This window comes from Zootermopsis nevadensis, unplaced genomic scaffold (genome assembly GCF_977971745.1).
Source record: "Zootermopsis nevadensis isolate Lab colony 2312 unplaced genomic scaffold, Znev_1.0 Znev_ptg000001l, whole genome shotgun sequence".
Taxonomy (NCBI): domain Eukaryota; kingdom Metazoa; phylum Arthropoda; class Insecta; order Blattodea; family Termopsidae; genus Zootermopsis; species Zootermopsis nevadensis.
The window spans coordinates 5,369,542-5,383,184 of record NW_028259133.1 but is presented as its reverse complement, the minus strand read 5'-3'; the positions used below and the strand labels follow the sequence as shown (position 1 = coordinate 5,383,184).

General features: G+C 38.3%; 3 protein-coding genes across 10 annotated transcripts in view; 1 reads left to right on the top strand and 2 right to left on the bottom strand.

Annotated features, from left to right (window-relative positions):
* The window catches only part of LOC110829255 (uncharacterized), a 44,773-nt gene extending 35,463 nt beyond the window's left edge, over positions 1-9,310 (bottom strand). For both annotated transcript variants that reach the window (XM_087356128.1, XM_087356177.1), the window contains exon 1: positions 8,930-9,310. The gene's annotated coding sequence lies outside the window, so the exon portion shown is untranslated. The remainder of the gene's footprint in view (positions 1-8,929) is intronic.
* Ance-3 (angiotensin-converting enzyme Ance-3) overlaps positions 1-13,643 on the top strand; it is a 183,419-nt gene that overhangs the window by 28,840 nt on the left and 140,936 nt on the right. For all 7 annotated transcript variants that reach the window (XM_087356498.1, XM_087356387.1, XM_087356304.1 and 4 more), the window contains 5 exons: positions 2,620-2,717; positions 3,210-3,379; positions 4,105-4,229; positions 4,448-4,691; positions 7,265-7,363. In XM_087356498.1, coding sequence (XP_087212624.1) covers positions 2,620-2,717; positions 3,210-3,379; positions 4,105-4,229; positions 4,448-4,691; positions 7,265-7,363 — 736 coding nt within the window. The remainder of the gene's footprint in view (positions 1-2,619; positions 2,718-3,209; positions 3,380-4,104; positions 4,230-4,447; positions 4,692-7,264; positions 7,364-13,643) is intronic.
* Positions 9,752-12,309, bottom strand: LOC110840974 (uncharacterized). The gene is made up of 2 exons (XM_087356576.1): positions 12,054-12,309; positions 9,752-10,972 (listed from the first exon to the last, which is right to left on the bottom strand). The coding sequence occupies exons 1-2, from the start codon at positions 12,063-12,065 to the stop codon at positions 10,268-10,270; spliced, it is 717 nt and encodes a 238-aa protein (XP_087212702.1). The 5' UTR covers positions 12,066-12,309; the 3' UTR covers positions 9,752-10,267.

Sequence of the window (13,643 nt, the reverse complement as noted above, 5' to 3'; positions counted from 1 at the left end):
CTGGGAAGAAATGTAGGTGGCTACTTTACGTCAAATACCCAAACTAATTGGGGGAGCTGCTGTTTGCGATTTGTTTGACGACACAGTAGATTACATAGCATGGGTTAACAACTCGCTGGCCGCACAAGGCCCGTCTGAATGTTGAGGCCCACGCTGTTTTACAATAATCGTATCACATTGTATAACAAATACATAAGTGTCTCCTAAGTTAAATTTTTAATTTCAAATGAATAATTAATAAAATAACTCGACAAATTTGCCAAGGAAACAAAAATTATAATAGTCTATATTTGAACCTAGTTTTATTCTTTAATAAATTGCCACGAAGTTTTAAATATATCGCCATTTTGTAATAGTCGACCCACGAATCGACATAAAATGGCGAGTATGGTGCTAAGTCTTTAAAGGTTTAGAACCTCTTGCATAAATTTATAATGAATTAGAATGTGAAGGGAAGGTCGTGTCCAAATTTAAGGTATAGTACCGGTATTTTCCTGAAGGACTGAGGAAAGCCACAAAATACTTCTCTGTGAGGATATCCCGTCATCGGGCCGGTATTTGTTCTCCTGAATACGAAGCAGGAGTGCCAACTAAACACCCGACCGCTACGTTCGCCGGTCCTCGTATAAAGTAACTATAGGAAGACGCAGCTTATAACGTGTCCACAGACGTTTCTTTTGAAAACATCGTATCACTGGTAATTACGTAATATTACACTGTTTAAATGAAGATTGAAATTCGTTCACTCTTAAAGGCCAGCCTTCAATTTTAAAATATTTCAGAATAAATTATTAACTTGGTCCGTTTGTCAGCAGCTGTGTGATATTTAGCAACAATCGATACGACCACATTTCATATAACGTGCTCTTATTTGATTTTGAATTAAAGCTTTTATGTCTACAGGGGTTGTACCAGGCATGGGCAACCTGTGTCTGCTAAATATTTGTCTGAAATTTAACCCTCATTTTCAAGTCTGAGTTAAATAAAACATGGAAATCTAAGTATGAATAATTTGGTAAATATACGCAGAACCTGGATCAATTTCTTTGCCTGCGAAAACTTAATACAGTTATTGCTACGTTCAGCGTTTCATAAAACTCGGCTCATTTGCCCCCCTTTTGGCGCGTAGTTGTGACTGTGTTGTAAGGAAATCGTTTCAGAAACACTAAACTAGTGGCCGTAATTTGGGATCGAAGACTGGTCTGTGTGGGTCTAGTCTCGTTTAACTGGAAAATTTAAGCGATGTCTCGTAATCTTAACGTCGTATGAGTCAGCCTGGTGTATATGAACGACGAAATTATATTTTAGTGATGATAAAAATGAGGATTTTGACAAAGGGACAAAGAATCACATATACGAATACGCGAGGTTTGTCTTTTTATAATTATGAGGATCTTTAAAGTATTTTACTATCATTATCTCGAAACGTACACGTTAAATAAATGTTAACGCTCTTTAACTCTCCAGAGCTTATATAGATCTTCTCAATGAATTTATAGGTTCTTAAGAATTTCTGAAGAATTCACTAAAGATTAGTAATCTACAGATTTTTATTTTACACTTTGCAAGTTTAAATTTATTACAGCTTTTGTTATAAAGCTGTGCTTCCATTAAAGTGACCGAAAGAAATAAGTACGAAGTAATAACTGAAGTATGTAATTTGTAGTTTTTGGATAACATCGATATATCGACAGACATACGAGGAGAAAATTATTCTAGGTCGATATTTGTTATACTGTTCGACATATCGAGCAATATCTTAATTAGCGTAAAATTACTATTTATTCGAAAAAACTGAAAAACTGGAAATCCATCCATTGCTTAGTTATTTGTAAGGAAGCAATGTATAAATAACCAAGTACCACCTGTATAATTAACATAAAATAATATGCAACGGTTAGGTATAATAATTTTATTTACTCTTTTTAAATTTTTTTATTAAAATGTAACTTCATTTTTGTGCAATTTAGCCTATATGTTAGTAGAACACAATCTTCAATTAGTGAATTTAACTTAGTATTTGGCGATTTAGAAAGCTCGAAACTTGTAAAACGATTGTATGTCGATATGAACGTGTACGATATCTATCTATCCATTGACGCCCCTAAGTAGATTTATAAACAACGCATTCCGACAAATTACAATTAGTCTATAAAACAAAGTAGCTCTGGATACAAAGCACCACCGAAATTCGCAGTCAAGTGATTACGAAAACCTTCTCTGTAGTCAAGGAGTTGCAGGTTCAAATCTCGGTCCGGAAATAGGTAAAACTGAGCTTGGTGTTTCGTGGCTTCCGCAGTATCTCCTGGCAAAATCCGGGAAAAATTCCTTAAATTGACTGACTTCTTCCTCTTTCCACATCCTTTCAAACTTTTAAATCTTCCGACGATTATGTTCATTGCGACAAGTAGTGACAGTGTTTTAAAATCTGTCCATCGTCATTCGGTAGCTGAATCTGCAGCTGTCTTCAGGTGAGGGTGGACTTTCTAGAGGAAATAATCTCACTCATCCTATTATTTGATTCTATATGGTCTGAATTTGTCTTAAATAAACCACAAACTACACCCGCAAGAGAAACCAAACTATTTGCGCCTATCTGTAATGAGTATTATGTAACAGGTGACATGTGGGGCCAGTCCTGGAGCAACATACTGGACGTTACCATTCCATACCCAGGCAAGAACTTCCTCGACGTCACCACGGAAATGGTTGAACAGGTGCGTTAAACAAGATTCGTCACTGCGGGTAATGACATAACCGGCGGCGGGTTATCGTGACATCGGAAATGTAACCTAGGGGTTCTCTGTCTGTAATTTACGTGGATTTATATTTTTATGGCTAAAGAACTCATTTTGGTTTTAGCTATACAGAGTGAGTCAAAAGTATGTTTACAAAAATAAGAAAAAAATTCCCATAAACATGTATCTTTTTCGAAATAATAGCCAAAAAATAAGTTTCAATGAACGACTTTATGTCAAAGCGAATCCAACTTCCAGCAAAGATGTTCAATTAACGTTTGGGCAGGAATTGTTGGCGACATGCTTATTGGTCCACATATGCTTCCATCGCGTCTAAGAGGACCTTCATACAAACTGATGTGACAGTCACTATCTAAAAAGACCTGGAAAATTTTAGGTTTACTTTTTTCTCATGTTGGCATTTGACAATACCTGTTCTAAATCTATAAATCTGTACGCCATTTTACGTAGGGCTATACTCCATTGACGATGTTTCGGCTAGCAGAGGAGTTCTACGTGTCGCTCAACATGAGCGTCTTGCCCCCCGAATTCTGGAGTGGTTCAATCATTCAGCAACAACCAGACAGAGTCGTGATCTGCCAGCCATCCGCCTGGGACTTCTGCAACCGACGTGACTACAGGTAGTGTGTGTAATGTGTGGTCTATTAACCGGGCTCTGGACCTTCCACTAACAATTGTTCCATATCAGACCCTTCAGTTCCATTGCCAAATCAAAAGGTTCAGCCCACAGCCTTCTACAGCATGTTCTGAGGCTATCAAAAGCTTCCTGAACTTCACAGCCTTTCGAATGAAAAACGGTTTGTTTTTATGGTAAATAATAATTAGCTATATTTCAGAAAAAAGTAAGGAACCAATCGTTTTTCTTTCTTGCCGTATATTACACACGTTTAAAACGAAATTACGTCCATTAATTTCAGTATTTAATTAATTGACAATAGTATTTCGACGAGTTGGTTTAGATGTACCAAAAATAACATTTCGTTACCACTAGTCTACTGAATATAAGACTTGAAGTTTTTGCGGCGACTGTACTCGATAAAATCTTCTCCCGCAGCAAACCGTGTTACTTGTGGATAAAAGATCAACGTTTCGGAGACCATTTCCGCCTCCATCATCAGGAAATGATATGAAGGTTAACCAACCAAAAAGATAACTGATGATGGCTGTCTTCTGGGTTGTTGGGCCGTATAATCTGGTAGAAGTTTTCCGACGTTTTAGAGGTCCCGGCTGCCCCTGAAAAGACGGCCAATTCGAAGCAACGAGTGGTCTAATATAAAATAATGATTTAAAATAAGGATTTATTAATAATATTATTATTATAATTATTATTTTCTTACTGTTGCAGAATCAAAATGTGCACGGAAGTAAACATGAAAGATTTTGTGACAGTGCATCATGAAATGGGCCACTTACAATACTTCCTGCATTATCGACATCAGCCCAAAGTGTTTCGGGACGGTGCAAACCCTGGTAAGGGAATACGAAAACTTATAATTATCACGCCAAAGAATTAATATAAATGGATTAGAATTCTGGATTGTTGTGTCTGGTACAAGTTGAGCAACATTTCAGAGTTATTTGCTGAATCCATCGACATTTGCCCGATGATGGAGACAAATAAATGAAATCAAAAATTAGTACATCCTGAAATCTGAGAGTTTAGACACGAAGTTGTCTTGTGTTCATAGGTTTCCATGAAGCAGTTGGGGAAGCTGTAGCACTGTCCATAGCAACCCCTCGACATCTTCAGGACCTAGGTCTTGTCCAGAGTTCTGTGGACGACGTGCCACACAACATAAACTCTCTATTCTCTCTGGCCCTAGACAAATTACCCTTCTTACCCTTCAGCTTAGTTATGGATGAATGGCGATGGGATATATTTGAAGGCACCATTACTTCAGATCAGTACAACTGCCACTGGTGGAGGCTCAGGTAAGAGAAGGTCCAAGGTTTGTCTTCTAAGCACAGAATTCTAGCCACCACAAACATTTTCCTTTTTAATCCCAAAGATCTGCACGTCATTATACTCACTTGAACTTATCAAGTAAGCCTACGTACTAGGTGCGATCGGAAAGTTTCAAGACTGTGTCAATAGAGGGCGAACCGGATGTAGTACGAGCTTCTGCCGCTAGGGGGTGCGGCCTACATTCATAGTGAATCAGTGTGCCAGCCGGCATCATCGAATTAGCATTTGTTTCTTAGTTACGGGCGTTTTGGTAGTGCATTACACCGACCCTCCTGCGATTTCGGAATGGCGGATTTTCATGAACAAATCAAATTTTGCCAAAGACTCGCCAAAACGGCTACGGAAACCTATGAAATGCTAAAGCAAGCATTTGGGGAGTCCGCAATGGGTCGTGCACAAACTTTTGTGTGGCATTCACGTTTTAAAAATGGCCGAACCTCTGTCGATGATGACGGGCGTTCTGGACGACCATCTTCGAGCACAACGCCCGAAAATGTTACGAAGATTCGGCAGGCCATTCACGAAGATCGACATCGTACCATCAACGACTTGTGCGACATTGTTGGGATAGGCTATGGGACCTGTCAGCTGATTCTAAAGGAAGAACTCCACATGCGACGCATCATGACAACGCGCCAGCGCACACCGCCCTCAAAGTTCGGCAGTTTTTGGCCTCAAACACCATGGCCGTCATCCCGTATCCTCCTTAGCTCCGTGTGACTTCTTCCTCTTCCCAAAGATGAAAATTCAGCTAAAGGGAAGGAGATTTGAGACGATAGAAGAGATTCAGGCAGAATCGCAGATGGTGCTTGACAGGCTGACAAAGAAAGATTTCCAGGGATGCTTCCAGGCTTGGCAGCGGCGCTGGGATCGTTGTGTTCACTCCCAGGGGAACTACTTCGAGGGTGATGGATGAATTTAATACCTGAGATAAGTGTACGGGTTTTTATACGCGTAGTCTTGAAACCTTTCGATCGCACCTCGTATCTGACTTACATGACAGTAAATCATATTCATTAATAACGATGGGTCGATTTCAATATACGGACTGGTCGATACCGAAACGATAGTTCGATATTGACATATCGTCACATCGACAGACATTCCCAACCAATTTGTCCTAGGCTAGGATAGGCTACGTTAAGCTACGGTAGATTGGGTTAAGTTGGATCAAGCTTCTAGCAAAGACGACCATGTGCAGCGGTCAGTTAAGGGGAGATTTTATTGAGTTAGGTTCGATTAGGTTAGGTTAGTTTAGTGACGAACATAAGCAGAAGATATCGAATTATAGACGCAACGAAAAAGTCAAATCGAATAGTACATATATTGCATCAACCGTTTGATTTAACGATATCGAAATTCGGTAAATCGAAATCGATGAGACGATATACCGAAAACTACAAGCTGATATCTCTCAATCGAACAGACGTTACATTGAAAACAACCACTCGATATATCGATTTCTAACAGTCTATATATCACAATCGAACCAGATGACATATCGATGTGTGCTACAATACAAGCAACTCTTCCGCCCTATGATAGAGCACGCATGCCCGATCTGGAGGTCAGCTGCCAGCAGCCACGTCAGGAAGCTGCTAGTGTTGCAATCCAAGTGTCTTCGTATTGCGACTAACGCGCCTTGGTACGTTAGTAACAGGCAAAGTCACGAGGATTTGGGGATCTCGCTCTTCGCCGACCACATCAGAGCACAGACTGAGAGCTTCGACTCAAAGTTGGCTGGTGTGGGGAACTCGGGATGAAGTTGAGCCGATCGAGGGCTGTCAGAGGTCACCCAAGGGCAACCGAGGGGGACTGATGTTCAGCAGGCCAGCCTAGGCTGCCCCTAAAAAGACGGCCAAGTTGACACGAGTGGTCTGACCACTCGGCTACCATGACTGAAATTTTCCGTGCTTTTCCTCAGTTGTAAGACAAATGACAGGGTATAATTCAAAAGGGGCACGGCCCGCCATCCCTAATTACGGAGGCATTCGGCCAAAGCGACCCCACCCCGTCAGGGTTCAAATCCGAGGGAACAATCGAACAAAAATACTTTTCACGGAGGACAAGTTGCCTGACGTGATAAATTATCATCAGCAGCAACTGACCTTAGTTTGAATGGTCGAGGCTCCCGCCACGACAAAACCCACGTTAGCTTAAGGAAATTCCCGTTTTGGTTATAAGGCTCTGTTTTACAATTTCCAGCAATGCGTTTCGTACGCAGGAATGGTGTTACCTGGCAAGGGACGATGTCTTGCGTTTGCGCAGGACTCCGCCCTCAGTTAGCTTTTTGTTTTGTTTGGTTGGTAGGTATATCGATGTAAGCCAACAGAACATAATTCGACCATTTCTACGCCCTTAGCAATTGATCACCTGTTCCAACCGCACAACATAAAGTATTAACAGTGCCGTTAATAGATGGCAGTCGAGTTGCAATATGTTCGTTATTTCTTCTGTGCATGTAAGAAACCCGGATGAAAAAATACCACAAACGCTGTAATCAAAATATATACAAATAATCGTGTTCCAATGTTTTCAGAGAGAAGTTTTCTGGTATAAAGCCGCCAGTCTTGAGGTCAGAAATAGATTTCGATGCCGGATCGAAGTACCACATCGCAGCCAATGTACCCTACATTCGGTGAGTATTTTAATTTGATTACTGCCTTTAAGTTTAATGCATTCACTGCTGGACGTTTAAATTTCAGCACGAACTCGTCAGGTTTTGTAGACTAGCTAGATATCACAGAGAAATTTTACTGGAAAACTAAATAGTTGTCAAACCTGTTATTAAAATGCGTACGTATTTTATTAATATAACATTTTTTTTCTCTGACCTCTGAAGGTTTTGTGTCAATGTGAGCAAATATATTAAAGATAATACAAAATAGACGTAATAATTATTGATGATAATGAAGGGTCCTCATAAGGGAGATAATTGTGTCTTTGGCAGTGAATGTGTTAATTAAGCTATCTGGTTCATTATGAAAATGTCTGCTTTGAAATGTAGTTTGTAGTTTTGTTTGCTTGTTTTATTTATGTACAATGTTTTTATGTAAGGTTATACTTGGGCATTATCATCACTCAAGTCAAAGGTATAAATTCATAGACCATCGTCTTTAAACGAACGTGGAGAACCACGTATTGGGAAATTGATTTATTTTGAGCAAGCTATTTTCTTATTTGTAAGTAAAATCTCATCCACGAATTCATACATAGACGTATTTGTCAGCAAAAATAGATAATACATACCGTCATTTTTTGTTATGTAATTCGCTGTAATGACTTGTTAAGTGGAGACAAACAGATGTTTGAGAGGAAATGCGTACGCATCACTTGAAATCTTGACAGGCAGAAAGAGGGAACAAAAAAGATCACAATGGGGTAATGAAAATGGCAAATTAATTGAAAAAGCAATTCATCACTGTCAGAAAATGGAGTTAGAAATTCTCGTATTTTGTATCTCTAAAATTATATCAGTAAAAGTGAGTAGTGTGGTTTGAACACTATATGATGTAATTGATTTGAAAATGTTTCAAAAGTATCTGAGAATGTAGCTACCAAATATGTTTAGAATTCCTGATAAAATTTGTCGAATATATATATATATATATATATATATATATATATATATATATATATATAAAACAACAGTTTTGGCAGTTATTATGTATGGTTGTGAAATATGGTATTTTACTTTAAAGTCAGAACTCCAGTTATATAAGTCAAGTGTTCAGGAAAACATTACGACGTAAGAAGAATGAAGGAGGGGAACAATTTAGTATTCCAACTAAGATGCGTGGCGGTCAAAACAATTCCCCTCTCCTCCCTATCCTTTAGAAACACGTGGTAGCAATGTTACTGTCTGTCCTGCTAACATCTGCTGCTATCATTGTGGTACTTTCTTTATTAATGTAATGCTCTATGCCTACTACATTAAAATATAATGCAACTTTATATTATACACACCAGTCACCAGGCCTCGCGAACAAATAAACTCTTACTTGATAACTGTGGTCTCACAAAAATCACTGTTACAAGTCACAGAACTCACGAAAGAATGTTTTCCTCATGGGTAGTCCGTCAACTGGCTGTTCAACACGCTGTTCCAATAGGTATGCACCCACCTCAAATCGTTTGTACAGAAAGAACTTAAGCAGCATGTATAACTGTAACATTTAACACTATTTATGTAATAAATTCTTACCAAAATGATGCTCCAAACCGTTATCACTGCTAAGAATTATATAATTGCTATTGCATTCGTTTTTTTAAAAAAAACAGTGATATGAAATGACACCGGATTTTGAATGTTTTGAATCGTGACTTACTTACAGTTCGGTCACTGCCACGATCTGAAACCCAGTCGATCATAGCACTTTTTCGAGATGAAGAATTTGGAGCCGGATTGAGTTGTACATTATGGTTAGCTGCATTGTCCACTACTAATACCGAATTTGGTGGATTGTTTGGAATTAACTTCGTTTTAAACCATCTTTCATAGTTATCAAAATTGTGAAAATTACAGGCCTAATTGTAAATGGGCCAGTGTTATTGAAATGGAATTCAGCACACGAAGTGAACTCGGTCACAGCTCGCTCGTAACTGAGCTCCGCATACACCCCACCCACTGTTCGAGCTGCACATCTCAAGGCCATAGCTCGTGTCCCACCAAACGTCTAATAACAAGTCAGTCCTCCGCCCCGTACATGACTTTTACTGCCTTGAGAGTCTCGAAACATACGTAACACAAAGACGTATTTTAAAAAAATATTCTAGCCATTCTGTGTTTTAAAGTTTTCATGTTGCATCCTCGCGTATCATTTTTAACAGCAGTATTTTTAGTTTCATTACACGCATTTAATGTTGATATTTCCACAGTCTAAGCTGACGATCACATTTTGACGAAGGTACCAAAGAATGGCTTGCTTTCTGTTCCCATTTGCCCCAAAGCAAAAAGAATATCGACACTCAGAAATTACTAAATCCCAATTTATTGTATTATTACAATGGAGTTATCACCAAACATGAGTTTGTGAACAGTTTAGAAGTTTCGATGTATCTCGGCTGGAAGTCATCAACAGGTCCTGGAGAGATATTTCTGAACCACAGCACAAACAATAAAATTACTTACTTTAAACTCTGTGTTTAACAAATTACATTTTTAAGTACATTTAAATAAATAACACTGCATGAAGAACATCGTATGTAGAGTAACACATATGCATTGAACTCTTAACTTAACACTATAATGATATAAATTTGTAATGACGCCCATATGATGTATTTTCAAAATTCCAGCTGTCACCTCACTGCACTATCGTATTAATTTTTTTAATAAATTTTGTTCAAGATAATCTACATTAAACGGAACATCAGAAACATTAAACTGTTCATAACCAATCAGTGGGCAGTGGTTTCTTAATGTTATCGTATTATTAACTTAATTTCCCTTGGATAGGGTTTTGGAACTGCTATTTGATTCTCAAAATAAACAAGATAAGTTTCGTGGACATGTTCACGGACGATCCAGAGGGACATTTACTTAAACCGATGGTTTCACCTGTACTGGGACCATAATTTCAACAGGGACGTAAACCAGATATGGCACATTGACTTGTACTCGTACATACACAGGGACTTCAACGGGATAAGGTTCAGGGACAGGAACCTTTACTTCAACAGGGACTGGTATTTCGACTGGGATATGTTTAATAATAGGGTCATCTTTCTCTACAATTCGTGGATAGGTTTGTTCAACAGGAACTTCGAATTGAAATGAATAAGATTGGAGGCCATGAACTGGTATTTTATCAGGGTAAGATTGTGGTTTAGAGACGGAAACTTCTACAGGATATGGGTGGTCAACGGGTGCCGGAATTTCAACTGGGTACCGTCTATCCGCCAGAATTTGAGCTTCCACGGGGTGGACAGGCACGGAAACTTCTTTTTCTGAGGTAGAGTGATGACGTGCTGGTACTTCGACGAGGTACTGTTCGGAAATTTTCTCCTCAGCAGGTACCATGACTGCAACTTTTGTAAATGTGCGTGCTTCATGGTGATTATATCCATCCATTTTATTAGCTTCGTATTTGTGTCTGTTCTTATGGACATGACCTGGTACATTTTTATGTTTGAATATTGGTCTTCTCTTCGAATTACTCTCGGATAGCTGTTGCAATTTTCCTTTTATCTTCGGAGATCCAATGGCAGAATAAATCACGACAAGGTAGACGATGCAGATCCAACTCTGTAGAAATTCAACAAGTTTAAGCATGATTTATTTTACGTTAATGATTTCAGGCATTGTTATCAACTTCACACATGAATGAAATACAAATGTCATTCTAAAATCGTCTAAAATGACGTTGATGTTGAAGACTTTATCAGATGCGGCTGAAAACATGAAATACAAAATAGAATTTAGATGGAGGAGACAGAAGTGATGCTTTTGGTTGACCACTGTCTTATAACTATTCTGCGTAAGTGCTTTTAACAACCGCGTTTACTTTGTTTAATAGGGTATGTCAACGCTGCAGAATATCGTCCACAAAGCTTCAACTTATGTTCAAACTGTACATGCCTAGAAAAATATAAATATTTTCTTTCGCCAAACCTGGACCGATTACAAATCTCCACGCCGCAGAATATTTCTTCAAAAGTTATTTGTCTGAAGATGGCTGTCTTCTGTGTTGTTGTGCCGTGTAGTCCGGTAGAAGTTTACCGAAGTTTCAGAGGTCCTTGATGCCTCCATTATCAGGGCGCCCTGATGATGGAGGCAGCAAGAATAAATAGCTGATGGACTGTCCCATTGTACTCCCACTTTTCTCTAGTATCTGTCGAATGTAGATCTATTATGTCGGAACCCACACTGATTATCCCCAATAATTTTAAGGAAATGCCACATTTATAAAAACGTGAAACAAATTCCAGTTGACAAAAAGTGGGCGAAGGTCTGTAATAAATCTGAGAAGAGAGTGAAAATATCTACAGCATGTTAAACTCAATATTTGCTAATGACCGGTTAGCACAGTGCCACAAATCTCAGGTGCTTAATTTCAGTAATTCCAAGCTTCGGCTAGTTTCCCCAAAACACACACATATATGAATTGTATTGAAATACATTTAAACTCTACGTAAATAAATGTAGAACAGCTGTACACAACCAACTGTTTTATGTGCATTTAATACTTTAAATTTATTAAGATTAAAAAATTTTGAGCCACACGTCGTGTACAATTTGACAACCGAATTTCGTCTCGTCGAATTGGTCCGATAATTTATCATGCCTTATCTACAGAATTGGAGTGATGATCGAGAGGATACTTTACCCATAGCTTCATCCTTTGATCTTCTTGCCTTGAATGGACAAATCTGAATGATACATCAGAGGCTGTACTGCTTCTTTATATATTGCTTAAAGTCTCCATTGTAATCTTATTGAAACACAAATATAGATAACTAGTGTTCGTGGCGTTCGTGTTGGAAGACACACGGCAGTCTGATTATTGATATCGTCATACTGCTCCTAGACTCTGCAACGTGCAGTAGTATGAAGTAAGCAAGGAATCCTCAAGCCCAGAGCTTAGTATGTGGCCTTTTCCTAAAACACGTGAGAAACGGACGGACAAAGCCTCAGTATGAGTTTAGTCTGTATTTATAATTGTGTTACCAGAAACGTAGGTTTGAGAGGAACACGTTTTATTAGGAATTTTGTAATTTGATACCAATCATAGAGGAAGGAATTTTGTTTTTAACTCAGCATTGACATGGCTCGTCACTCTGGACAATTTTATGACAATCGTAAATTAAATTATGAATTTCACATACTTTGACTTGTAGTACGGACAGAAATGAAGGATAATGCCCAATTCAGGTTAAACTGGCAGGCGACCGTTGCACAAAGTCGTGTTAAAGGTCACAGAAAATTTAGGATAATCTCGTAAAATATTTCCTTCCTGATATTTAAAACCCGAAAACCGTTATACAGGCCACCAATAGTTGCTTCATCACTGTTAATCGCACCAACGATTCTGAAGTGTACGCCATTCAGTTGGTACGTCTACAGCACGCCTTGATCGTTGTTTTAATTAGGGCGGAAGTGAGTTCGAGTTTTGGACCTTCCGATCCGTTGTGTTCGTCTAGTGAGGCGATCGCCCTTTGCCGTCCAATGGATCTTGAATCTTACTCCTCTTGGTGTATAATCTGTCAGCTGTTTAGGAATGAGGTCTGGTTCGAATCTTTCCACATGACAAATACAGTCAAACATATTACTCTGAATTCTATAATTTAAATTAAATAAATTTAATTAATGTCTAATTTGCGTAATTTATTTAATCGTTTGTTCATTTACCGTCATTCCTATAAATTTTCACTGATGCAGTTTCTATCATTTGTCTCTGTCTGTGTTAATTGTTCATGTTTTAAACCTGTGTGTTAATGTTAAACAGCCACAATTTTGTAGAATTTAATTTGTTTTATTTATTGAATTCTAGTCATTACTATTCCTATTGTACCACGCGTATGATCACGTCTATTCGTTATCAATTCTAAATATTTTTACTAGAAGACTGAAATAAGTGTGTCCTAAGTAGTTGTAATATTTTGCTTGTTATATGAACTTATAGTACAAAGAAATTTTGATTTTAATAGGGTGCTTCCCTTAAAAAGCCGTTATTACAAAGATTTCTGTCTTCTGGATTGTTTCGCTGTGTAAACTGGTCGATGTTAACCAACGATTCAGAGGCCATACTGCCTCCGTCATTAGTAGGCCTGTTCTGTCTGTAATTTTCGCTGTTTATTATTTTGCCTTTCTCGTATTATTTCATATATTAACCTCAGTAAACTGTTTACAATGCAACGAAATTTACAGAAATAAATTATTTTTTAAAATTTGCATTTGGACTAAGTTAAAATTGAGC